The sequence below is a fragment of the Anser cygnoides genome, chromosome 2 (assembly GCF_040182565.1).
Source record: "Anser cygnoides isolate HZ-2024a breed goose chromosome 2, Taihu_goose_T2T_genome, whole genome shotgun sequence".
Lineage (NCBI taxonomy): Eukaryota > Metazoa > Chordata > Aves > Anseriformes > Anatidae > Anser > Anser cygnoides.
In genome coordinates, this window is record NC_089874.1 from 17,969,187 (window position 1) to 17,996,828 (window position 27,642).

General features: G+C 40.4%; 2 protein-coding genes across 4 annotated transcripts in view; one reads left to right on the plus strand and one right to left on the minus strand.

Annotated features, from left to right (window-relative positions):
• On the minus strand, positions 1 to 22,940 carry PDSS1 (decaprenyl diphosphate synthase subunit 1). 3 transcript variants are annotated; one of them, XM_048048466.2, is made up of 11 exons: positions 22,774 to 22,940; positions 21,087 to 21,151; positions 20,044 to 20,167; positions 19,544 to 19,674; positions 11,916 to 12,057; positions 11,007 to 11,118; positions 10,807 to 10,916; positions 4,191 to 4,271; positions 3,894 to 4,007; positions 1,076 to 1,156; positions 1 to 327 (listed from the first exon to the last, which is right to left on the minus strand). In XM_048048466.2, the coding sequence occupies exons 1-11, from the start codon at positions 22,903 to 22,905 to the stop codon at positions 187 to 189; spliced, it is 1,233 nt and encodes a 410-aa protein (XP_047904423.2). In that variant the 5' UTR covers positions 22,906 to 22,940; the 3' UTR covers positions 1 to 186. The 3 variants fall into 3 exon arrangements, with proteins under 3 accessions (XP_047904423.2, XP_047904424.1, XP_047904425.1); XM_048048467.2 differs by lacking the exons at positions 20,044 to 20,167; positions 21,087 to 21,151; positions 22,774 to 22,940 and adding an exon at positions 13,582 to 13,676 and having other exon boundaries at positions 19,544 to 19,676; XM_048048468.2 differs by lacking the exons at positions 20,044 to 20,167; positions 21,087 to 21,151; positions 22,774 to 22,940 and adding an exon at positions 13,582 to 13,679 and having other exon boundaries at positions 19,544 to 19,676.
• LOC106048101 (protein adenylyltransferase SelO) overlaps positions 22,890 to 27,642 on the plus strand; it is a 24,488-nt gene continuing 19,735 nt past the window's right edge. The window contains 7 exon segments of the mRNA XM_048048465.2: positions 22,890 to 23,375; positions 24,559 to 24,677; positions 24,959 to 25,087; positions 25,892 to 25,956; positions 26,060 to 26,116; positions 26,216 to 26,239; positions 26,241 to 26,312. Coding sequence (XP_047904422.2) covers positions 22,904 to 23,375; positions 24,559 to 24,677; positions 24,959 to 25,087; positions 25,892 to 25,956; positions 26,060 to 26,116; positions 26,216 to 26,239; positions 26,241 to 26,312 — 938 coding nt within the window. The 5' untranslated portion in view covers positions 22,890 to 22,903.

Consider the following 27,642-nt stretch of genomic DNA (forward strand, 5'->3'; position numbering starts at 1 on the left):
TTTCCTACAATAAAACACTTTAATTTTTATTTTATATTTTTAGAAAAAAAAAGTAGAACTTCCCCCCCAAAAAAAAGTTTCTTAAAAAAATAATTTTTGGTAGCCTGTGTTGGAAGCAGATAACTTTTGAAGTAAATTTAGGCACAGTCTGGTAAGTAGCTGCCAGAACGAGTGGAAGGAGTTCTCTCACTTGTCGCGCATGAGTACCATTTCTGTCAGTTGAATGAGGGCTTCTCTTTCAGGGGATGGTCGTAGCTTGCTGATCTCTCTTGTAGCTTCATGGCAGTAGCGCTGGGCGAGGTAGGTCGTTTGCTGCACACCATCACTCTTATGTGGGAAGACAGATAAACATAATGGGTAACTGATCAGCCCCCTTTTGCCTCTTCCAGGTACAGTGGGAAGTTTTAAAGTCAGTAAGTGCCCTGAACACCTACCTATATTCTGAAGGGGAAGAGGATTCATTCTATATCCACTGAATCCTACATCCCCTCCCCAAAGCTCTGAAATACTAAAACGCATCCATGCTAAACTTAATTGTATTTATAAAACAACACTGCTATTACTAAGATATGATTCAGTAGGACTGGAAAATAATTGACCAACCCCTCCCCATCCTACCCAAAATAGAGGCATAAAAAAAAAATTTCACAAACATGCTATGCTGACTAAATATGTACTAATTCTGCACAGACAATTATTCACTCTTTTCACATCAGAGTCAATTAAAATTGGAGTGTGTGCTTCAGTTGCAAGAATTAGTTGCTGCTTTCATCAGTTGTTGGATGCAGGAACTCTTCAACTGAAGGAACTGAGTTTATGCGTGAGCTTTTTGTTTTTATTATGGAGATTTTATGCTATTTGAGGGGGAAAAAGCTATTAAATCCAGTAACCAGTAACTTTTAAAACACTGCCAGTAAGGCAGTTGTAGGGTACTAACTTGCTATTGCACACAGCATGCTACTTAATGTATATTTGAAAAGTGCAACCCTGCCATTTTACTTCAGAGGCAATGAATTTCATATGGACTTCAGTGGGAACAGCACTTTGGGAATGAAGTAGTTGGTACCAGTCCTACCTGCAACACGTATTTCCGAGCACGTTCAACATCTCCTGGTTTACTGAATCGTCTCATTATCATTGCATTCATTTCTGGAAACTAAGCACAAAGTGAAAAGTTTTTTGTACTGCTTATGAGTTGTTCTCCATGTAGCTGCTGGCTATGCTAAGGTGAAAAAGAAACTGAAGTAGAGCCTCCTTTCCCTGCCGTTGTTACTACAGATACCAGTAAACACAGATATATCGCAGTACACTCATAAACAATGATCTGCTTTCCCTGCACACACACCTTTGGGCCTGAAACCACAGATCTACAAACTTCTTGTTGGGGAACAAACATGCAACATCCCTCGTTGTTATGACATTTCTCTGTTAGTCAGAGGTAGTCATCTTGGAAGATACGCGTAAAAGTTTACTGGTGACTCATACCTCGCTTTCTTTAGATTCTAGCTTTCTTCCCGTGTAATGACAAGTTAATTGTGATGTTCATATTATTCATATTTACAATGATACAGGAGGTACATGCTTTTACTTTTTACGTTTAAGCTCCAAAGAATATAAAAATACCCAAACCTGTAATGAAAAGCTATTTTTAATAGTTGTACAGATTTTAAGGGTAGTACATAAGCACTTGATAGCAATGCTAATAATAAAAATAAACCCTCATTCTTCAGCTGTACTAGTTAAAGAGTAACTTTAGAATTAGCATACAGTAGTATAATTCTTTAAAAATGATCAGGATTTTTTTACAATGTGAATGAGCTTAAAATACTAAATGAAGAGGTCTTACGTCAAGCTAAACAATTTTGTTTAAAGGCCACTCAATATTTCAATGCAAAAAAATGTATTTCAGACGGAGGGTAAAGGACAAGAAGAAAAGGCTATCACTTAAGATCCAGACAGCACTAAAAACTGAAGTACTGTTGTCAAGAAGAAGACATGAGGATTACCAGATAAATTAAAGGGTATGTAGGATAGCAGTAATATTAATTTTGAGAGAAAAGACAGCCTATAACTAACAATTACATTTTGGACTATCTTCAAGTCCTTGGCTCAGGACTTTTTATTCTCAGATAAAAATAGATGAAACATCTTTTAGTAGCAACACAGATAAGCATTTGTTGAAGCTCCAGATTTTTTTAGCACTTATACTTTGTTTACATATCATTTAAGTCTGTAGTGCTGTTCTTCCAGTTTCTTGAAAATGGCAGGAAATGTTCAGCTAAGAAGTCTTATATCTAATGCAAGATGATCAAGTTACCTTTCAATAAAAGCTTGAATGGGAAGCTTCCATTTCTCATCTATCAAATACAAATGACTAAAAACATTTAAAAGTGACCTATTAAGTTCAAGTAAGATTTTAAAATAAATCTGATGGATTTTTTTTGTTGCCATTTCCATATTATTAATCTTATCAAACTAACTAAATGAATAGGGGGTGGTTGCAAGTCAGAGACAAACAAACAACCCGAATACATGAATAAAGGAATAGTTCTAATTAAAAAAACTGGAATATTCAACATTGACAAGACAATTAGTGTCACCCGTTCTCTGCCAAACCCTGTTCAGTCTTTGTGCTATGTCCTCCTATTTCCCTTCAGGTATCTTAAAAAACAACGCTACACAACTGCATCCACTTTCAGTACCTGGCTCTCGCTGTTCCTTTAGACAACCCCAGTTGTCGATGACTAACAACGTCCTGCTGCACATCAACAAATTCTGAAATAATGATTCAAGAACAAGTTCACGAATTCCCCAGACTAGCCTGTGGGGAGGAACTCAGAACTTGGAGGAGGCTGTTCTCAGCACGCATCAGTCTGCATTCTTAAGTGACTGATAATGTTCACTTTCTTGTCTTTTGTGAGATACGTGTCCCTGTAAGTGCCCAAAGGATGAGGAAACAAACACATGCGTACATTCCAGCCTCCCCCTGGCCTCTTTCTGTTAAGAAAAAGATGTAACTGTTAAAAAATTTTTCGTTGCTGTTCGTAATTATTTTGAATTTTTCCCATGTCAAGCACTGAGCAATTCCAATGAGAAAACACAGACTACAGCCCTCACTTGAACTGGCTGTGCCAGTTTTCATATCATGAAGTTTAGTCAGAAGGATGGCTTTGTAAGTCCCAAATCTTCTTCCCTCAGGTGAACCAAAAGCTTGAGCAAGGTGCATTAAACCAGCCTCTTTCCCTTTTAAGGATTAGTAGAAGCTTGAATGCTCCTGTTGGTGCTGCTAGCACTTCTGTTTACTTTGCACTCCTCCAAATCATTCTCAGGCCACTAAATATTGTGACCAATTTTTAAGCTTATTTATGATACTCCTTTCTCTTACCCAAGCTACTGTTACATTTACCTCCAGTAGCACAACTGTAAAGAAGGGAAAGCTTCCCATATTTTTAACTGGGTAAGACTTGGCCCCAGAACAGATACAAAGCCTAAAACTTGGCAAAAGGGCTATATAGTGAGAGCCTAGGGAGAACGTGTCTCAGGAAAGAACATGAGCAAGCAGCTACCTAGGAATAACCTGCAGAAAACATGCAGAATCTCTGAATACCTGTGCCTTTGCCAAGGCTGGGCATTTGGGGCAGCAGAAAACTAATGCTTCTGTTGATAAAAGGGCCTAATAGTAAGAGTGATTGTGGAGGAAGGTGCTTATCAATCTGAAAAAACGTGTGCACTCTAAATCTGGCTGATCCTGAACGCGCTGATTTTTCACACGTGCCCAGGCCACGTTCATCGCCCATGCTGTAGACTTGCTGTGTTCAAGCTAGACCTCTGTGTGGCTGTCAGGAGCAGCGTACAGCTTGTGGTTTGGGAGAGACGTGTCCCTTTTGACTTACCTGCCGACAAGCAAACAAGACAGGGCCTGTGGCTAATCCAAGCTTGAGATCCGCTGCTGCTGGTTTGCCTAGACGGTCAGCACATGATGTAAAATCCAGCACATCATCTATTAGCTGGAAGAAGATAAACATACAGATTAATTTAAGGCAGGCTTTTTGTTTGTTCGTTTTGTTACGAAAACTAAATACAGAATAATCCTTGTTAAAATTTATAGAAAGAATGAAGACAACCCACTTTGATTTCTAAAGGCAGTTGGGGAAAAGTTTAGATTCCTTTTAGTTCAATAAAAGCACTACCTGAAAAGCTATGCCAACATTTTTTCCATACTGGTATGCAATCTCGTGAACTTTGGGATCAGGGCAGCCTAGAATTGAAACCTGAAAAGAAAAACAAAACAAATAAATAGAAAGCTTTAGTTAGCATCCCCTTCTAGTCTCTGACCAGAGGTGCAATGCTGCAAGCGCAGGCAGCAGGAATCTGGGAAAGGATTAAAAGCTGAGTCAGGCACACATTCTTGCTTATCTCTTGGATACACACACATAGCCGAGCTCACTAGAAAACAAGGCTGAACAGCAGCGCAGTATGAGAAATATATGCAACTCTGGACAGATATTAGCTTTATTAAATATTAATCAGTTGGAAATTATAATGGAAGGATGGAGAGGGAAGGAATACAAATGCATTGCACGAGCAGGCTAGTAGTCATATACAGTCCGGAGACAAGAGAAATTAAATTTATTACATATCTAAATCAGCCAGGGGATAATTAGAGGTCAGATAACAGATAAATGGACATTACATGCCTCATAAAAGATCCACAAAATTAGAAGTGTTGCACCCAATACAGGAGGGAGTTGAGATAAGGAAAATTATGTTTAAGGTGATGTTAACTGTCTCAAGCTGAATTGCTCGGGAAGACAACTGATTAGGTTTCAGACAGAGGTATCAAGGGATAATTAGTGGCAAAGAAAAATAAGATAGTGAATGAAAAAAGCACACCAAGCTAGACAAAAGTATTGCTAAACTAAACATTTTGAGTACAGATACAGGAATTGACTACTTGAGAGACAGATTTTGCTGAATAAACTCCACAAAACTAAAATAAAGGATGCTGAGTAAGATCAGAGAATTAATATTTTGCCCTAAAGTAAGGGCACTTACCCTTTTGCACTTACATATTGATTATACACTTTGCAAAAGGAGGTTGGTTACATTTAAAGACTCAGTTTTATTTCAGCCTTCAATAAAGCAATCAGGAATAGGGGACAAAAATCCATCCAAGTCTACTGTGACTAGCGGAAGGGGTGAAGGTACATTTTATTTAATGTCAGACTAAAAATACATGCTAGGAGAGCCATGCAACATAAAAATAAGTACATAAAAAAGTCATCTTTAAAAGAGAGTATGTAAGGTAGGATCACTAAAAATACAAGAAGCACGAAAAGCAAACAAACTGAAAGAAAGTCCTAGAGTAGTTTTGAAGGTGAATATAAAGATGTAAATACAAACAGCGTTAGATTCTGAAGGATATACCCTAATACGATGCAATTTGCATTAAGACTAGAGATTATTTCATGCATCAGTGTATTTTGTAACTAAGCACCAGAAAACTTCCTATCATAACCTTTATCAATGGGTAACAGTTAAAACCCAGGAGTCCGGATCCCTTAGTCATTAACATCTCGCATTTCCCAATTTTAAGAGGGCAGCATAGCAGGGAAACGATGCTACTTATGTCTATTCATATGAAATTCTGAAGGCCATTAAAACAGTGAACTTCAAATATAAGGTGTTTAAATAGAAGTTACTAATGGCTGTCCAATTAGAACATCTTGCCCTTGTATTCTCCTTTTGAGGCTTGTCTCTTAAATAGCAGTATTTGCCCCAAAGAGCTAACAGCATCTGCTGCTGTACAATGCGCAGCATACTTTTGGTTGCTTCTGTAACAATAAAGACTGCACCTACCCTGTTCCAATAAAACCTTTACCTATCGCTACATTCAATGGGAAGAATTAAAATGTGGAATTTAATAGAACAGTTTTTAAATGACAAAATCATGGTTGATGGCAAAAGGTTAGGGCGAGGACAACTTGGTAGATGGAGAGAGGAAATGCCATGTACAGAGAAGAGCCTTCTCATTTAACCTGAAAGGTCAGAGCAGAGCTATCCCTGTAGGGAGACAGTTTTCTGGGGACACTGTCATTACCTATATAATTACAGTATATGTACATTTAAAAAACATAAGATGAGTTATAGAACATCTTTACATGAGCAAAATTTATCGATATAAAAATGAGTTCTTGCATCTTTGCAAGAGAAGACCATCACAACTCCTTTTCAGGTTATGAACATTTCTGAGGAGCAAAAAAATAAATCCAGCAGATTTATACACCTATCACTCCTCAAGTGAGCAACTCTCTTACCACGACCACATCATAAACCTGCAACATGACTGGGTCTCATCTACCAAGGAGATCCTTCAGGAACCAATTTCTGAAATTGCTCTTGTGGATTATTGCCCCCACATGGACACTCCCTGGGATGCAGGCGGGCTTGTCCCAGTCGGCCTGCCACTCTGCAGCGATGGAATGTAAACTGAAGCCATGCTGGGATAATAGCATGCATTTACAAATAAAGAACAGTGTAACAATATAAATAAATTGTATGTGTTTAAATGATAAAGCTCACCCTCTGAGAACATCCTATAGTTCCCAAGGTATGACTGGTTGATTACAAATTTAGTCTTGCAAGAATCCAGCTACGTCTCTAGTAAATCCTGATGAAAGAACCCTAATACCAAGTGGAGCAAATTCCTTAGAAAGGTTCTTTAAATTCAGTAAAGCAAGTCAATCTGCTTAGTATTATTTCAAACACACTTTTTAAAACTAAAAAAAAAAAAATTGTTTCTGATCTTTTATGTTAGATGGGAGCCTCTAAACTAATCGTGCCTCTCTACTGATTTTTCACATCCATAAAATATCCTACATCAACTCTGGATACATCCTGCTCTTATCACGTGCGAATACAGCAGCTGGGGTTTAAAACACTTGCACATCTATACCAGTAACTTGTAGGCCAAACAGAAAAACCCACTGTTGGGCAGAGATATGCTTGTGTAAATGGTACAAGAGATGTTTGCTCTCAAACTCCCTCTCCAAGGCTGCTGACTATCTTGGAAAGGAAAAGCCTTTGAAATCTTCCCCTTTGCCTGCTCTCCAGCCTTTCTGCTCCATGCCCATCTCCAGAAGCAGTCAGGATCCTGCTGTCTCAGTTGTGGCTCATCCAGCACTGGTTCCAGATAGCACTATCCTCTTTCCAGTGGGATCACAGAACAGCTTGGACTGAAAGAGACCTCTGAAGGTTATTTGGTCAGGTCATATGCTCAAAGCTTACTACACAGTCAGAACAGGCTGCTCAGGGCTGTGTCCTGTTGAGTTCTGAACATCCCCCACGGATCAAGACCCCACACCCTGTATGGGCAACATGTTTCAGTGTACGACAAACCTCACGGGAGAAATTTTTCGTAATAGTAAATTCTTTCATGTAACAACTAGTCCTTTCACTGCGCATCTCCATCTTCTCCCACACCTTCTCATTACATAGCCGGAGACAGCAGGAGGATTCCTCCTTAGCTTTCTCTACTTGATTAAAGCCAGCTCTTGGACCATCGTGTGCTCCCGCCACCTACCATCGTGGTTGGCCCTTCACTGAACTCACTCAACAAAACGAATGTCTATCCCGTATGAGGGAACAAGCCTTGGGTACGCTACTGCCAGTAAGGTCTCACACTGAATAGAGGAAAACCCACAGCCCTTGACACGTGGGCTATGCTGCTACCGCCCCGTATGTGCTTAGCCCTCACTGCTACCTTATCCTCCAGCCTCCTCAAACCCTTTTTTGTAACTACTCTTGGGAGGGGGGTTATGAAGGCCTCCCTGAGACAGGAAGATATCGATCCAGCAGCAGCCTGCCCACACAGCAGACAACCCTCTTGTCCAGAGTTTGCATTTTTATACATTTTACCTGTTCTCAAGTAATTCGTATTTTATTTAACTCATATATTGTCATAACACGTTAGGCAGGTACTTGTTTATGAAGAACTGAACTTTTACAGAAATGAAGGTTACCTGCCTGAATATCTGTAATCTATTTATGGGAATCTTTTCCATAGTAAACAGATTATGAAGAAGAAACACTGCCAGAGGAACTACTACATTATGTAAGAAGTAAGGAAATCTATTGCCTGACCCTCTAATGCCACTGATACTATCAGCCTACATCTGTCATTGGACTTCATTGTAGTCTGCATGCCTAGTTGGAGGGTGGGGCAGAGATCAATTTTGTTGGTGGTGTTCCAGCTTCTAATATTTCAGAAGTCACAGCAGTTCCATACCCTTCTACGTTTTTTTCAGATGGAGCTCTGTGCACACATGAAACCATGAACTCGTTAAGCTCACAGGTAGATCCAGAGCTGCAGGCTATTCTTTTTCTTCAGTCCCTAAGGCAGACCTTCCATACCCAGCCTTGTCTTACTCACAGAGGCTGCATGCTCTCTCCCTGTCAGGGAAATCAAGAATCTCTAATGAAACTTTACACAGATCGCAAAACAAGCATGATTAATCCCTCTTCTGAGAGTATGTTATGCAAAATATAGATAGCTTTACTGGGGTTAGGAATTCACATTACAGTAAGATTAAAAAAAGACAAAGAGAACCTTTTCAGCTTATTTTGCTATCTCCAGCTTGACTGACGACAGACGGAAATTCCACTTCAGCTTTATTGTTTCTTAAATCTTGAACCAAAGTCACCTGCAATGGTTCTCTGAAAAAGGCCTTTCATAAATAAGTAACTAAGGCTTCAGTGACCCTCTGAGCCTTCTGCCACCATCTACTTTTGCAATGTATTACTTTCACTGCAACTTTGGTGACGTTCCCCAATTTAAAACTATTCTAGAAATAAACTGTGGTTTGCGATGACTAATATCTTCAAGAGACTGTTCTGTCCATTAAAGAAAAAAAATGATATCTTAAGGGACTTTTAATTCAAATGCAGTCATGCTTTGGAGATACAGAAAATACCGAATGCAGTGAATATACTCGTGTTGATAGACTAGCTATTGTCTTGTTCAGACATTTCATGAGGAATACTCTATTCCCCCTTCTCAGCGTAGAGTTCTAAGATGCTTCCTGAGCTAGTTTCACATCTTTAGGCACTGAAAACAATGTCTTCTCCAGGCATTAACAGGAACTGAACTGCACCTAATGGCACACCGGCCTGGTTATGACTGATGTTATGAAAACCAGTGATCTCTCTCCTTAGCTTTGTGCCTGAAAATCAGGTGTGATTCATTCTCTTCATTCTCCAGCTGAATTTCCTTTCGAGCAAGAACTGATGATCCTGCTGATTATCTCCACTACTGAAAACAGAACTCCCTTCTGATTTCCTCCTTCTCCTTAAGTAGTCTAAAACACCTAAGTGGTGGAAAAAGGAAAACAAGCAAAAAACCCAAACCACAAAAACAAACTTTTCACTGATAAAAGTATCAATAGAGTTCCCCGATCCATGAAACTGATGGAGACGTGTGTTGATATACGAGGAGACCCGTCATTGATTCCGTGGGCAGTAAGCATGGTTTTGCCTTAAAGACAGGCCTCCCCCTTGCTTTAATTTCTAACACGAATTCTACTGCATATAAAATTCCAGTAATTCAGCATTGGAACAACTCAGAACAACTACTTGAAGAACAGCAGCCAAACACACATCCTTCCCATTCACTAGCATCACAGCTACAACGTGTAGGTAAGTGCTTAAGTCCTTAACTCTTCTGTGAGTTATGGAAAGGAAAAACAGAAAACAACACCACCAACACCACACATTTACTACTCCTTACTACTCCAATTGCCCCCTAGGACAAAAGAAGAATTGCAAAGGGAAATTCTTGCCTGGACCATGCTGCCATTAATATGAACAATCCAGAATATTTAAGTTCTCTCCTCCAGCTCTAAGAATTTATATAATTAAAGATATATAGAGATATCATATGTATAAGATAGCACCCCGACAGTTTGTCTTTCACTCTGCATGAGTCCTCTTGATATAAGCAATACACACTTGCTGTCTACCGTACAAAACTACCAGTTTTCTGAGAGCAAAGGATAAAGATGGGCACTAGCACACGTTTTTAAATCTAATTCCCTTAGAATTCCCTCTTGCTATGGCATACGCCACCTATACCTCCTTCAGTAAAAGGGAAAAATAAAATTAAATGTTACAGCTTTTTGGATAAGACTGTTGTCCACCTTCTCCATTTTCTGCACTGTGACTAAACAAGTTTGTTGAATAAGGACATTGTCTTGAATGAGATCTTTCTGTAATGAATTAACAGAACTGAATGACACGTAGAGTTAGACGTAGCAAGATCTTAAAAAACCCAGACAAATCAAGAAGTACATACTTCTTTTGTTTGAGAATGTAATGCAGAGTATATGCAAGCAGTTGTTTCCTCCTACTGTTATCATTTAAGGTCTTATCTACACCAGTGAGTGGGACCAGATGTCAAAGATGTCTTAAAATCAAATTATAGGCTTGAGAATTCTCAACTGACATTAAAAACCACTGTCTCAAACCTGCAGAATTGTATAAATTTGAGGCTGCCACTGTGAGCCTTGTTCTGATGCAAGTGAGGGGAACAATAAATCTCTGTATAAATATAAAACAGGAAAAAATTAAAACCAATATTGGAGGCTACACAGCTGAATTGAGATAAAATTCACAATCTCAAACCCATTCTGGCAGAACACCATTTTAAAGGTTTACTTTGGAGGGTCTCCAGAGGAAGCAGAAATAATTAGGAGTTTAGCTGTGAAGCTTACAGTATGGTATGTTAACGTTAGAAGAGACAGACGTACATACTGCTTTACAACTGTTTGCTATAAGACTCGCAGTCTTCTTAAAAGTCTTCTCGAGGTAGTGAGCAAATCTCTCGTTCTCATTTTCCTTGGAACCCAGCTGGAGGAATTCACCTAAAAATTTGCACAGATAGAGGAGTTTTTATTTGTGGGTTTACTGCTTAGGCAAACAAGTCTGAAGATAAAAATAGAAAAAGACCTTACCACGCACCAGATCTTCAATCACCTGAGTTAGAACAGAGATGATAGTAGTGTTTCCAATTCGTGCTAAAGCTAGGGAAGCAGCTGACAGGATGAAATCACCAGCTAGAACAGCCTAAGAACAAAAAAGAAAAATACATCTTTTAAGTCTTTTCCTGTAAGCGTTAGTAAAGACAATACCGTTTCCTTTATTTGGCAGGTCTACTCACATCACATCATTTTCCTACATAAAGTATAAATTCCTCACTGTAATAGAGAGAAAACAGAAGATGGTTGAATATTAAAATTGGAACCATTTCTGAATCCCTATCTTATAATGCTGTTTAGACTTTTCCATATAAGCAGTGTCCTCCCTCTATGCAATATCGGAATCTGTTTGCCTGTGAACTTTAAAACGTTGCCTCTCTATTTGACTGTTCTGCTGTGACTGCTATGTCACACCACCTCTAAATTGTGTCGATAAGTTCTGAGGTACCAGTAATTTACTTGTTTCCTTGCATTTGCTCATTAAGACTTTCCTACCAATACTCTGTAAAGAAATGCCTCTCTCAAAAAATCCCCATGCTGAATTAAAACCTTTTTGCATTTATTACTGAAACAGGCTATCCTACTGCGTTCTGGATGAGGTACAAGTGCAAAGCATTCCAGCAGCACCACATGGGGAAGCTGAAAGCATTAAGAATCACACTGCAATCATACCTTCTTTAATGCTTCCAAAGTTCAGTAAGAAGACATCCATTTGTTTTACCTACAATCCACAGGCACTGCTTCACACTTTTTCTGGAATATCCCAAGACTATGCCTAAGCATAGTAAAACTGTGCCCCAGCAGAGTAACATGACAACCCCCCCACCAGGTGTTTCTGCTTTTCCAGAACTCAAAGGCAAGCCTTGCACGTGACAACACACTCACCTTCCTCTCTCCCCAGATTTGATTGACTGTCATTTTGCCTCTGCGAGAATTTGCATCATCGATAACGTCATCATGAACTAGGCTAGCTGTGTGGATCATCTCTGCAATTATGGCCACAGAGCGTTGGCTTGCTTGCACCTCCCTAAAATAAAAAAGAATAAAAAAACAAGAACTGTCATTTAATTAAATACATTTTATGTGCTGCAGTACACTAGAAGAAACCTCTGTGAAAACCAAACAAACAGTGTTTTGCTGAAAACAGCTGTTGCAGCTTTTCCATGGTCTGAACCCCATCTTTCAAACCTGAAATTAGCAAGATGAGAGAAAAGTAAGATCATGTTAGTACAGTGAGCACCATGGGACATTTCCATCCCTATTAGGCCTATTTCTGCCTTCCTGCATTATTAGTACTGTGAAACTCCTAAGTTACTGACTCTAATCCCTCTAAATCCAGACTGCAATAAATAGCACAGCATTAAGGATGCTTCATTCCAAGCAGACAGAAATCTGGAAAAGGGCAGAGAAAAGTAGTTTTGTAGAGTAGTTTGAAGTTTTCCTTACTTCTGTGCTGCTCTACCTATAAAATGCAGCATCACAAACTCCCCAAACCTTGCTAACACTACTAACCAGCAAGCTGGAGAGGTCAGCAGACAAAGAAAACCTGTATTCAACATCTGAAAACATAACTCATTGATCTTATCCTTTATCTTATCTGATTATCTTAAGACTTCAGAGGTTCCTCAAAAGCCCGAGGAATTAACTGGAATTATACTGCAATCACTTTAGGGCTGTAAACACTAACTACCTAACACTTAATGAAATTCAGCCTTTGGGAAGATCTAGCACTGATGATTCAACCCTCACTAGTTCACACCTACTTTATTTTTTAAACTAGACCAAAAAAAAGGTAAGGGAAGAACATAAAACCAATTACCTAGGGATCCAGGCTGGCAAAATGAACACAAAAAAGCTGTCCTAGCTCAGAAAAAAAAAAAGACTATCTACCTTAGTATTCATTTGCAACTGCCTCATTCTAGTATCTATCTTTTTCTACCTGTTTTCATCAAGAGTTGCATGCAGGATCCCAGAAACGTCTATCCCAGTTAGCCTTGCCTTATAGCTGTAACCAACCCACATGGATGAGAAAAAAATAAAATGAAAAAATAATAAAATAAGATTACTTTTGACATATAAATACCTTACTTCTGGTATACAGGTAACACAGCAAATCATGCTATTTTCCATCAGAGCGGAAAAAGAACTGAGAAAAAGAACTCAGAGAAAGCAGAAGATAATCATTTCAGCTCAGCTGAATGAAATTTAAAATCTTGCATTGCCTGGTCTATTAAAATCTAGCGATTAATCACAAAATGAAAGAACATCTTGCAGTCTGCTGACATAACAGAGTGTTCTGACACCTACCTCTATGCAGAAGTATGCATTGCTGTCAGTGGGAGTTCTACATCCTGAACAATAGCAGGATGTGTGGCTCACAGGCTGTGAAAATGTGGCTTTTGAAAAACACAAGAATAAGAGCTGGAAACCTTCATGGCTGTTTGGAGGTAAGTTTTACTGTGGACTAGTAATTTAGTCAAATGCTAGTTCAGTGTAAGTAGTTTTCAAAAAAAAAACCAACAACCTATTGTTACTAAGTAGGAGAACTTACCTTCAAACAACTGTAAAGGTCTCCAGCCTCTTTCATGCACTGGCCTCCTTTTGGGGACTCCCTTTTTCATTAATTATGTCAGCAGACTGGACTTCCTGCTGGGAAGTAGCAGTAAATGGCAACACTCACAGACACACCAAAATCTTTCAGTAGTATGAAAGCAGCACAAGGACAGACTTCTCAAAAGCAGGTTTTGAAAAGTTCTGTTTCACAGTGCAGTTCATCTGTGACAATGACCAAAAATGGCATAGGAGAGCTCATGGTTAATGTGTCTGGCTGCTGGGATGTTATATCAAACGGGATAATTTAAACTGAACATGTTTTTTAAAGTTACTATTTCTGGAAAGTCTCCAGCAAAGTTCTTCCCATCTCTGGCAAGAAAGGTTGCAAGAGTTTTCTACAAAAATCTTGTGAGAGAAATTCTGAATCGGAGCATGCCTATTTTAGGGAAAACACACAAGAAACAGGATCCTTTTCATTCCCTGCCATTTTTCATTCTGCTTCGCCTGAAAAACAAGAGCAAAAGGTAGCAGCAGTAACTCAAGTCAATAGATAACTGAATCACCACAAGTTCATTAAGAGAAATTATGCCATTTTTAGGTCATTCTCAAGAGTAAAGGCACCCCAAGATATATATTTACAAAAATATTCTATGTAACTGTCCCTTTGTCTTTTAAAAAAAGAGTATACTGCATGTTTAAGTTCTTGGAAATGTTAGATTTTTCATTAGGACCCCCTGCTTGATTGAATAATAAGCTTTTATAGACATAGTGTATCCTGGGGTCTTTTCTGTAACAAAACTTGTTTCAAATGCACTGAGCAAGACCAAGGCTGATCTTACAGGTGAACCAACCAACCCAACCTTCTCCCTCCAAACGAACACCAAACAATATTTACAGACACAACCCAAGAGCTTTGCAATGAGCTTGTCAGTAAGTAAATGTTGCCAGTTAAAAGACAGGAAACCTGCAAAACAACTTGCAAAATTTCTGTGGTATGACCACACTCCTCAAAGTACATTTTTGGTGTTAAGTCCAGGTGGCTGAAAGGAATGAACCGTTCAGAAACGTGGTCTGTCACACAGAAGGGCACTGCCAACCAAGGGAAGTATAGAGAAGTGATGTATTAACCAGGAGCAAATTACAGAACAGCAGAAATACAATGTACAGTATAGGCATCTGACAACTGTGGTTTGGAGGAGGGAAATAAAAGAGGGCTAAGGTTGCTGGCAGGTCGTCATAGATTAGGAAATACTATTCTCTAGTTTAGCTAGGTCATTATATTTAAGTATTTATCTCACCATTCTGATGATTTATTTCTCTTCTTCCCCCCTAAATCTTTTGTGCTATTTTCTCTATTGAGATGTCTCTGTACTTCTTTGACCTTCTCTTTGTTTGTCTCTCTCATTTTGGTTGCAGAAATAGACATAAAAACTCCTATTTACAAACACCTCTGGAGAATATACCCGAAACAGAAAGAGAGATCCAGTCAGGCTAATTCTGTGAAATTCTGCACACAGGCGTTGTGTGAAGAAATGGCAGAGGATGTGTGAAATTGAGGGTTTGCATGATCTCTTTACAACAATTCTCACTCTCACACAAAGATAAATTGCTAAATTGTTAAACAAAACACATTGCACAAGGGGCATAAGGACTCAAGCAGGGATGGACTTTCGGCTCTTGGATCTTCAGGGGGAAAAAAATAGTCATACCAGCACAGAACATTTTGAGTGCTTTGGACACTTTTTGATAATATTTTGGATTCCTTATGGCCTTATGCAACTGTCATTCTTATAACGAATACAACTAAGTGACCTTACTCTACAAAGACAGCTGACCTGCTAGGGGCATTCTAAATGGCTACCTTTATCAAATCTAAACGCAAGAGATCAAGCCACCCAATCTGGAAGCGGTGCTACCTGGGTATCCCCCTCCATTCTCTTAAGAAGTCTCAGCGATTCTTATCTTCTCAAGGAGCTCTGGGAAAAGTCTGCAGACTGCCTCAGAAGATCAGGACCTATACACTTACAAAGTTATGTCCCGTTATTTTAACAACCAAACAAGGAAGAGTATTACCTTTCCTGGTAGTATTGCAAAAAAGGAAAACAAAACAAAAACAGACAAAACAAACAAAAACACACACAAAAACAGACAAAAGAACACGTAAAAGCATGCTGGACCCAGCAAATTCTATGATAGTTTGAGAAGGGCAGTACGATGAGGCAGAAAGTCAACAGCAGTAACACAAGCCCCAGAGGCAGAATTAAAAAAATAAAATAAAAATGCTAGCGATGAAAAGCACAGGAAATTGCTCACCCCACAAGTCTACAGATGTTCTGGCCGGTATATTTGATTCCATGTGTGGGAACCAAAGTAAAACAAGTCTGAGAGAAGAATCAATATAAACTGAGCAAAAGAATGATAAAGTGCTTTAAGGGAAGCGACAAGTTCAAAGAGGAGAAACATCTCAAAAAAAAAAAAGTCCACAATAGTAATAAAAACAATTGGGGGAGGCAGAATGGGAAGGAAGGATTGTTTTCTTCCCCCCTCAGGTCTAGAGCAGAGTAGTAGAGTAACAAATACGCAGTGCTTTCTTCTCTACATGTACGTTTTCCCTCATGAACAGTAAGAAGTTGGAAGAACAATTTGTCACCTGGAAACAACAATCCTCTAAGAAGCAACAATAATGAGACTACCATCAGTGTGAACTGGAAGTATACATGTATATAAAGCAGGCGTTAACACAGCCTGCTTCAAGAAACTTGAAAGCAAAGAGAAAAAAATACAAAACTTCATCAATCCTCAGTAAGCAGGTATGCAAAATATGATAGCATATTCTTTGGCATGGTCTACCCAATCCTAAAAAGGCACTGGTCATCACGCATGAACCAAAAGCAGAATATTGAAGACTTGCGTTAATATACGTTAATTTCAATTACTAAAACAGACTTTGAGAAAAGTGTCATGAAGCAAAAAGGAAGCCAAATGCCCTGGGATTTCATTATCTTCTTTTGTTCAAACATCTCTGTTCTCCCTACTCAGAATTTCATTCTAAAAAAAGCCATGACAGATGATGACTCAGTCTGTCCTTGTGCAAGGAACATTCAAATTAACGAGGAGACTTTCAAACAAACATCAAGCATAGTTTGGAGATGCTGACAAAAACTGCAACAGATGTACAAAAGTTGTCAAATGACACGGGTATCTATAAATCAGAGTGTTCGTGCTGAGGGTTGGCTATTTGCCTTAGTTCTGTGTAGCACTCAAACTCTGAGATCACACTTCCTCACCAGCATGGGTCAGGTCTCAAAACTGGTCCTGACCATTTCAATTCAGCATAGTGCATGGACAATAACGCATCCATGAACATATACAGGTCAAAAGGCAGCAAATATGCTTTGAGCAAATAAAGGCAAATTCAGTTCTTTCTATGGCTACTTCTTCCCTTTGATTCACTGCTCACATGTGAAGTTATATGATTCTTTACATCAATTCCGGACTTCTTGCTATTGCATGCACACTTACGTAATTTTGTTCATAAGCATCTCATGCTACACATTAGAATAAGATAAAACTATATTTTTCATTATTCTGACTAGAAGGATCTTCTAAAACCTCACTGTTCCGTTGCTAAAAGTCTCCTAAATTTCTACCCTGAATTTATATTTACTCTCTTATCAACATTGTACACTGTCTTTGTGGTTCTTTTACCCTGCTGGGCAGCTGAACGCCACCACAGACTCTCTCACTCCCCCTCCCCAAAGAAAGAGGGTGAGAAAATACAATACAAGAAGAAGACACTCTTCTCCACGGGCTGCAGCTCCGGCCCGGGGCCTGCTCCTGCGGGGGCTCTCCATGGGCCGCAGCCTCCTCCAGGCCACATCCACCTGCTCCACCGGGGGCTCCTCCACGGGCTGCAGCGTGGAGATCTGCTCCGTGTGGGACCCATGGGCTGCAGGGGGACAGCCTGCTCCACCAGGGGCCTCTCCACAGGCCGCAGGGGAACTGCTGCTGCGTGCCTGGAGCACCTCTTGCCCTCCTGCTGCACTGACCTTGGGGGCTGCAGGGCTGGTTCTGCACAGCAGATTTCCCCTTCCTTTTCTCCCGGAGGCCCAACCAGTGTCACTCCCTGGCTTGGCGCTGGCCAGCAGTGGGTCCCTTTTGGAGGCGGCTGGAGCTGGCTGTGACCTGACACGGGGCAGCTGCTGACCACCCCTGCAACCCATGCTACTGAACCCCTGCCACATAAACCCAATGCAGTCTTAAATCTCTCTCCCTCACATTCCTGATATATTTGTGGATCACAAGCCTTTCATTCTCCCTGATTATCCTTGCAGTCCATTCCTGAAGCTAGCTGCAGTTATCTTTTTTTGAGCACGAGAATCATGGATACTGATGATTTCACAAAGCGCAATACAATGGTATTGGTACTTCCTTAACTGAACCAGATATTCTGTGATTGATGCATGATACATGCAAGGATCACTTTAAGGTTTTTCATATAGAATATGGCTGTAAATCTCATTGGGTTTATGCCCTAACGGGGCACTCACGAGCCTCCAAGCTCAAGCAGAAAATTTTGTTTTATTGTTCTACCTTTCATTCCACCACAGATGGCCGGTCATCAAGAATGATTTTGTCACTGGAAAGTGCCATCACCACACTCATCCCAAGATCAGTCATAAAAATATTAAGCCAACCAGTGGTGTGACAAAGGACATCCCCGAGGACTTTCACAAATACTGTTCCTTTGGTTGCCTCTAACACAATGACAAAGAACGGTACTGTGTGCGTAACTGAATTAGGCTGGAGTGAAGTTCATTAATTCTTGACAATGTTCTCCTAGAACAAGATGAACTGGCACACAGAGGACAAGACACTGCCAACTAGGTTTTTCTTTCTCCTTAGAAATTATATTCACATAGAAAGGGAAAAAATAAGATGTTGCTGGTATACAGGGCTTTGTGCCACACCAAGCCACAAAATATACATTGTGCTCTGAGGTATAAAGTTCAGCAAGGCAGTAAGGAAAAAAATGGTCCAATGGCTGGGAAATCCCTTAAGACTGACACATTAACTAATAAAGAAGTCTAGAAACACTTCTGGCAAGGGACCAAAAATTTCATATTTGAAATTCTATATGAGGGAAGACTGGAAACATAATTGGAATGTGAAGAGCACTCCAGCCAACATCTTTCTTCAAAATGCAAATGTAACTGATAGGAACACGTGGAAAGAAGCATTTGCAATCAGCCAGAGCAAGGGGTGATAGAGAATACAGGTGCAATATGATGTTCTTCTCTATTAAAACTGCCTTCAAGAGCCAAGTAACTTGAAGAACATGAGGACTACAGCACCTCTAAGCTTAGAATCTTACATGAAAGCATAGAAATTTGCTGCTAGAGGTGGGGGAAACCTTGGAATGTCTCACAGCTTTGAATATAATTATACCACCTACTTCATGGCTTTTCTGTGTAATTACAGAAACATTATAAAAGTCTCTCCTTGCCAAAGTTCTTACCTGTTCAAAGAATGTAATAGCTACAGGAATGGTTACAACTGAAAAATAGTTTCAGTTAAGTTTATATAGTGTCCAGGAGTATTACAAATAATAAATATTTAATAAATATATAATAAAGCATTTATATAAGAAGCTAGAGTTGGCTAAACCCCTTACAAATAACAGAATTCAGCAACGTTATTTATCTATCACCAGTTCCAGCTGCAGTATAGCCAACAATTTTACACATGAAATTTACACATTTTACACTACTGGTAATGAAACCAGTAGTTCTTTTCGCACTGCTAAGTACAAAAATGCAGCTTCGAAATGGAATTTAAATTTGGGTTTTACCAAGGAACTTTTTATTTTCGTAAGGTTACTAGACATATTTGTGGGGAACACAGGAATGACAAATTTCTAGTATGATACATGTCCATATACCTAAAAGCCACGGACTCACCTGGAATTACTATGGTGAATGTTGCAAGCTCTTGCCATTAGCACCACAATCATTGGTCGAAAGGCCTTTCCTTTCCCATCAAAGTAATATTCACACATTTCCCTAAGTTCTGCTGTAGATACAAGTAATTCCTATAAAAAGGAAAATAATATATCAGCATAAAAGTCACAAAGCCAATCTGTTAGTGTAAGCAGTATGCACATATAAGGTTATTGCCAGTATTCATTCCACCTAACGTAAGCTGAAGCTGTTTTTAAAATTATTTTTCATTGTAATCTGAAACACAATTGATGTATTCCAGCAGTGTACATCAGGATAAAACAAAAATTGTGTTCTGGTTCTACAGGATATGTAGAAATGCTCTTTTTATCTTCACTTAGGATTCAGACAGCTATTCATAACCATGAAGAATATTCCTTCAATAACTATCCTCCAAAGCAAGGTTGCAATTAAAGTCAAAACCATTAGAGCATCCCAGGATAGGCACTAAAATCCCTTACCTTTTTAATATCTTCATAGAGATTCTTCAAGTCTTTTCTACCAAGTTGAAAAGGGTCTTGGTATTTTTCATCACTAACTGTCTTACTGCAGCTGCACATTTGGGATGTACTTGTATGATGAAACCTGGTGTTTTTCAAAAGAGTAACATCGTTAAAAGCAAACTCTCCTTGATTCCCCAGACAAAAATGTTTCAAAGAGCATCCTCCTCCTCCTTTCCCCCTCATACAAAATTTAGCCAAAAAATAAACACACGACATCAAAATACTGATTTTAGCCACCTAATGAGGACCAAGAACTGCAAAGCTACATACTGATGAACACAGACTTTTAGGAGCTGGCGAAGCACAGCATTTAGAAAACATAACAACCAAACCCCACACTCACTCTTGCACTTGACTGATTACAGAAGTCTTTTGGGAAACAAACTATGCTGCTCTCAATGTATTCCTTCTGAATACACCATTGACAATATAGTGTACATTTTTAGATGAAGCCTTCATCTTCCAGTAACACAACTACTTTGTTGCTTTCTTCCATCTCCTGAACCCTCCTAGAAAAATATTCCTGGCTTGGATTTGAAAATTCCCCTTTACAGACCCAGCTATATTAGATGGCCCTATCTAAATTATAAATTAAAATCAATACTTCCAGGTAATATCACAATTCCATGAAAGGTCAGCAATAAAAGGTCAAAGTTCTACCTACATGAATCAAGGTGCATTTGGCTTGGACCTAATTAATATATATATATATTTTTAATATATTTCCTGGAGTTGAAGTTTATACCTCTTATTATGTCTCCTTTTTCAAAATGAGCTTTGTGGGTGCCCCTGGAGTGCTCTTGCTTTGCCCGCTGCTCTCCAGAATGGAGGACTTAGATTCCAGCTCCACACTGTAACAGTGGTCTACAATGAATTATCCAACGATATACTACAGCAAATAACCTTATTTTCAGCCTAAGCTTACAGCTCACATCTGTAACTATACACTTCACCCAATAACTGTGTCTTTACCCATCACACAACAGGAATCTCCAACTTACCGCCAAAATATATTACATATTTTTGGAAATGACAATACAGAGCTTCTTTGAGGAAAGTGACACATCTGCACAAAGAAAAAACAGGGTTAATTTAAAATACAGAATTTATAAACTGATGAAAAACTTGATTACAAAAGTACGAGTCTTCATCAACATTGCTCCACTTCTCCCTTTTAACAACTCAGCAGCATAGGCAGCCTCATAATCTCCTTCTGTATCACGTGAGGTGTAACTGCCAATGTGTACGTTAACTTCTGACTTAAACTGACTCTTCTGTTCTAGCACGGTGAACTTTCACCCCTTTCAGGAACAGCCAGGAAAGCGTATCAGTTCACTTCCAAGGAACAGCTCTAACGAAATCTTGCTTTTGCACTCACGGAAGGCGGTTTTCAAACATTTCCTGCCTTGCAGATAAATCTAGATAGCACCAGTCACAGAGCAAAGGGCAAGAGCCTTCTGTAAACTACTACATTAACAGAAGAACGTATCCTTTTTTCTTCCCCTGCAGCAATTATAACTTGGCTCACTTCTTATTATAATTTACACCTGCATATCTTCTTCCCTGCTAGATGTCAAGAACTTAACCTCCAAAGCCAACAATCTCTCCAAAGACCTCTCCCTGGAGATGGAGACCAGGTCCCTGGTAGAAGGCTTGGTCCCAGGTACACGACTGCAGCAGGGACAAGGTGAGAAAGGAAACACTTCTGTTTTTTTCTCTTCATGGCAATGCTGCCAAGACTCGCCCAGCCCTGCTGCTTTGTGCACACACTGACTCAGGGGCCCCGTAAGGCTGACCCACCCTGAAATCATTGCAATCTACACATTCACTGAACCACCTCTCCTAAGGCCTGCGCAGAGACACATGGAAAGACCTGGAGGTGGAGAAGAGTGCCCTCAGCGTGCTCCTCGCCCCTCCGCGTCTTCTCTTACACAGCTTGAACTCTCTCTGCTTGTGCGCAGGGAGAGAAACAAGAGTACCACACACACCCCAGGGCACCCTTCTAGCCTCCCTGTGTATAGGACAAAAAAAGCCAGGCAAGTAGAGCAGAAAGGAAGGAGGCAGACGAGGAGGGAAGGAAGGAGCCCTGACTTATCAAGGACTTGCAATTCACTGGTGCCTGATTCCTGTGTCCCAAGCAAGAAGCGTGTCAAGTCCCATGGCTGAGACCTCTGCAAGTCTGCTCTCCCACACCTCCCCTTTTCTGTCAAAAAACAGCCAAGCTCTTCACGCTCTTCCTTTTTGGAGGTCACAGCCGGACTCTGCCCGTTACCACGCTGCCTAAGGCTGCAAGGGCCTGGCCAGCCATGAGGTTGGGCGCAACCCAGCCGGAAGGCTCAGAAGGGGAGCGTGGCCTTGGGGTAAGGCACCGAAGGAGCCAACCCCGACCACAACCCACACCGCTAATTACACCCCCTATCAACATGAATCGCCGCCTGGGCTCCCACCTACAGAACAACCCGAGATGTCCCTCACCACAGCAGCACCCCCGGCTACAATAACCCTAAAGCCCTCACTTAACCTTGCACCCGCAAACCCCCATCCCCACGGGACCCCCCCGGGGACCGCTCCGAGCCTCCCCCCATCCTCCTGCCGCCCAGCCCCACCTCAGCCCCCCTGCCCTGCTCGTCCCCGCACCCCCCGCCCCATTCATTGCCGGTGACCTCCAGGCGCCCCCCCGGCACTCACCGCCCCACCGAGGGCCGGCGGCGGGGGCCGGGAGCCGGGTCCCGGCACGGAGCCGAGCGGCGGCGGCGGCGCCCGGCGGGCGGAGGCTCCGCACCTCCACCGCCACCACCACCACCCCCAGCGCAAGGCCATGGCGTCCCCCAGCCCCGCCGCACCGGCGCCGCCTTCCCAGCCCCGCCGCGACCCGGAGGCGGAAGCCCCGCTCCGCCGCCACCCTCTGGCAGGGCGGCTCGGAGGACGGACGAACAGACAGACAGGCAGACGGACGGACGGACGGGCAGCCGCCGGCCCCTCGTCTCGCCCCTACGCGGGGCGGGAGCGCGGCGCCATCTTAGGTCTCTGCGCCCCTCACGTCCCCTTCCCCCCTGTCAGAGAGCACTTTTTAGGGGACATGCTGCGGCTCCGCGTCCCGTGGGCTGTCGCCTGCTTCGTCTGGGCTTGCGGGGTCGGCTGTGTGGACCTGGACCCGCTCTGCCCTTCCTGGGGGCTCTGCCGGGCTCCCCTCGGCGTGAACGCATCGCCCTTGGGGCAGGGCTGCGGGGAGACGTGGTGGGGAGCCGCCGGCCTCGGCGCCTGGGGGCTCTCCTCAGCCAGCCTCGTAGGTACGCTGCCTTCTGCCCTATCATTAAGTCATTAGCAGTCATTAAGGCCTCGTTTCGAAAGAGCTGGAGGGATTTGTGGTGATGACAAAGATGGTCAAGTACTACCTGCAATATTAAAAGTAGATTGGCCATACGGAGGTTGGTTGACCACCCCCCCCTCCCATTGACATTTTATCATCATGCGTGAGTCCCAATTATATGTTAATGCAAAATTGATAAACTGACACCTGATTTGAAATGCCCAAGGCTGTGTAGTGCTCAGGCATGCAGAATTGCCTGTAATAGCAAAGATGATTTCACTATTGCTATCAGATAAATGGTTTCTTCAGGTGGTAGAATTGCTTGCAAGTGTAAGAACAAGAATCAGGGATAAACCTTGTGGCAGCTGTCTAAAACAGGATTTGTCATTGGAGGTATTGAGGAATATGGCCAACAGCAAGTGTCCAGAGATAATAACTTAGTGTTTTTACAAATTGGTGTCTGCAAGGCATAGGAATTTTATAGTTAACATGGAACTGTGTGACTATTGCAAGCAAAAATCCGGAAGGATGTTAAAACCCCCAGCATCAGTCCAGTGGTATGAAGCAACGTTTGTCCTCTCTTACCATCGCTCAGAGTAGCTCTGACAGAAGGATGAAGTACATTACTACAGCAAGAAATGCATCTTCTGCCCCTTTCATTTGCTGTTTACGTTACTCAGAGAAGACTTCAAGCTGGTTACTCGGTGTTCATCACTGCCAATGGGCTGTGCGCCGCAGTTACGGGTGCACAGTGGCCTCCTCCGTTACAGTGCATCGTTCAGCTGTGCAAGTAGCTAAGCTGGAGTTCACTGTCTGAAAATACCTTTTAGAGTTGAAAATAATTACAATATAAAACTGCCCTGAGACTGCTCCAATCACTATTCATTGAAACTACTCCAAAATAAGTTTTAGAGCTTAAAACTGGCATGCTCTGCCTGTTTATTTAACTGCAGGACTCAGTCCTTCTTTTCAAAAATCCCAGACAAAGTAAGACCCTAAGTTTATTTGGGCTTGATTTTCATGCAGGTTTAATACACATTCAGGCAAAGGGTGATTTTTAAAAATTGTTTCTGAAGTATTTTCATTGGATTTAAGAGGAAAGTTATCAAGAATATGGTTAATTCCTATTTTTTAAACATTTCTCATGTGTTTCTTGTTTACAGATTCTTTTCCAATTGATCCAATCCAGGAAAATTATGTCCGTAACGTGAGAAACTGCATTTTTTCAGTTGTCTATCCTACACCTTTTAAATCCAAAGTTCTTCTTGTAGCTGTTTCAAAGGTTGGATATTATTTTTTTCTTTGTTCCTCTTCAATTAATAGTGATTGTTAACACATGTACTAAAATATATTTTAATATTCATAAGCTGTTTATTGTGAAAGTCAATAAACAATATACACTTTATATACACTTAACAATATTCACTTTAAACCAATAGAGCATTTAAAACATACCATCAGATGTCTTTTAATAACAAAACTTGTACAGAAAACACATTCTTTGCCACTGAAAATTTGATTATATTCAAGTACTCTATATATGTATTACCTTTTTCTTTCCAGGATGTTATTGAAAATATTTTGGATCTTCATATATCTGTCCAAGGAACATCTGATTTTCTGCAGTTTGTCAGTGGTGGGAAAGTGATACTTGGGTCTGTTCCATTGGCCCACAGATACGGAGGACATCAGGTAACCATAATGCTTGTTCTTCCAGATGGAATTATGTAGTTCTTTTCATGTGAATTATACGTTGAATTATATTATATACTTAATTATATACTTGAATTATATATATATACGTACCTATACCTGTAAGTATATGAATATGTGCCCAAAGGACATGAATGCTTATGGATGCTTAGGTTGTGGATTTGCTCTTCGTAGGGACTACAGGTGGAAGAGAACTGCAATGCTCTTTCATGGTACCATGTCTGCTTTCTCTGCTTTTCTTTATCTCAGAAGCAAATTACCCTTTAACTTTCGTTAGCTGCAGAGTCTTCTTTGCACCCCTGCAGCCTGACAAGCTCTGATTTGTGATAGGTATTACCAGCTCAGAGGAGTGAAGAAGGTCAGAGCCTCACTGAATTCAGCAATAGCATGATTAATAAGTGTTAAATTTCATTGAAATAGATAAAACTGTTCATGGAAAAGAGTGGCAGAATTTGATGTGTAATTTCCACTAAAAAAAAAGTATATATATATTTATATATATTTCAAGCCATGTCAGTTAAAAACTTTCTTATATAAAAGAGACTAGAAGCTGAAAGTTAGAGGGGGAAATTGGAATTACTCATATTACTCTTTTTCCATGGTTTTCTGATTTGTTGTTGATGTGAGTGTGGAAATACAGCCTTAGGGATCAATATCTAAGTTACTACCTGAGCAAACGTGTTGCATTGTATAGATCACAGTGAACCTGCATGTGATTTGTACTGTTTAAGTATAGCTGCTATGACCGATAGAAGAGAATGACTTGGTTTTCATTTTTGTCAGTTTGGTAGCTGGGCAGGTCAGCTGGGTGATGGAAGAGCTCACTTGATCGGAGTATATACAAACAGGTGTGGTATTTTTTGAAAAGACTGATTCACTTCTGTGTTCTGTGTAACTGATTCATGCAAACCTCAAGAAGTATTGTCAGAAACTCTGAAGGTATTTTTGCAGGCATGGTGAAAGGTGGGAACTCCAGTTGAAGGGCTCAGGAAAGACCCCATACTCCAGGTGAGTTGCAGTTAATTCATAAATACCAAAACTTGATGTTTTCTTTTTTAGATTTGCATAGGTCTTATGATTGATCGGTTATTTCTTTGTTCTCCCTAGGAATGGTGATGGAAGAGCTGTGCTTCTCTTCCGTGCGAGAATTTTTGTGTAGTGAGGCTATGCACTATCTTGGAATTCCAACAAGCAGAGCTGCCAGGTATTTTTCTTTTCTTTTTCACAATATCCTTATTTAAAGGCAATTTTGTCTCTCAGTTTCACTGAGCATCCATAAAACAGGACAGCTGTTTTCCAGGACACATCTTTCTTTTTGCCTGTATGCAATCAGAATAGTTTCTTAGATTTGTGGATAAAACTTTCTAGTAATAACAAGCTCCAGCCATTTATCCATTCACTTTTATCTTTGGTATGCTTTAAAATATTACTTTAAAAACTATATTATGTACTGTCTTTGCATTGTGGTGAGCAGCTGTTGTGCGCATGTAAGACTGTCATAACTAAATTACCTTAATTTGAAGTCTAGTTCATTTGTGAAGAAAATAAGAAGTGAAAATTAGTTTGAGTGATTGTATCTAACACTAACTCCCCTTACCAGTTTTTATGGTACTGCAATCTGAGTTTATTCTCTTAAAAAAATAAGAGAAGTTCTTTCTTTTCTTCTTGTTCACCAGAAAGGCTTGCAAAACCAGCAGGACTAGATTCCTGCTCTGTAAATGATACTAATACCTTTAGTGAATGAGGATAATCAATGAGTCCAGTAATATATTTTACATGGTTAATAAATGAGTCTGTTATTACACTAAAGTTAAGTATTTGGCCAAGTAGGAAAATGTTGAAAGTAACTATTTATGTATTGTCATAGTCATGCAGTTGCAATTTTTAAGATTGGTAGGAAAAATTGCCTGGTAAATAGATACTAATATTGGAGGTAGTATTGAGTGTAGGTAGTTGCTCCCAATTCCTTGTTTATACAACACTCCTTGCGCAGAGAGGGAGATTGCATTAAAAATTCATTTAAAACTAATTCTGTCTGAACCAAAGAGGACTAATAAATTCACTCATTTGGATGACCTTCTCAGAATGAAGTGAACTGAATTTTTCAGATGATTGTGTTTAAAATGCCAAGTTTATTTTGTGTTCCAAGGGATCTCATGTCTGTACTCCGGAATTTCAAGCTTTAAAGAAGTAAATGTTCTTCAGAAAAGGCCAGTACTCAGCTGCCTCATGGCTAGGTTTCTATATTTGCAAAGTGCCTGCAAATCTCTCTAGCATTAATTCTAACACATTTGCTCTGTTGAAGTGCTGTGTTTGTAAATGACATTTTTGATGGTTTATTCACTGACTTCACCTTGAGACCCTTTGCTGTTAGCTATTGATGCAAAATGTTAAATCTGCCCGAGTATCAGCAGGAAAGCATCTGGCAAGGTTACGTCCTTTCTTTGGTGTCGTCTCAACAATTTGCTCAGTGTAAAACAATATGAAATTACTCCTTAACAGTGTACAAATTCTATTGAGTACACAGTGTGCTT

Coding starts and splice junctions, on each gene's coding strand:
- PDSS1 (XM_048048466.2), bottom strand. CDS start 22,905: ATGGCCTTGCGCTGGGGGTGGTGGTGGTGGCGGTGGAGGTGCGGAGCC. Junction 19,675..20,043: donor TCTATGAAGATATTAAAAAG/GTAAGGGATTTT, acceptor TCCTTTTTATAG/GAATTACTTGTATCTACAGC. Junction 4,008..4,190: donor ATGTTGGCATAGCTTTTCAG/GTAGTGCTTTTA, acceptor ATCTTCTTCCAG/CTAATAGATGATGTGCTGGA.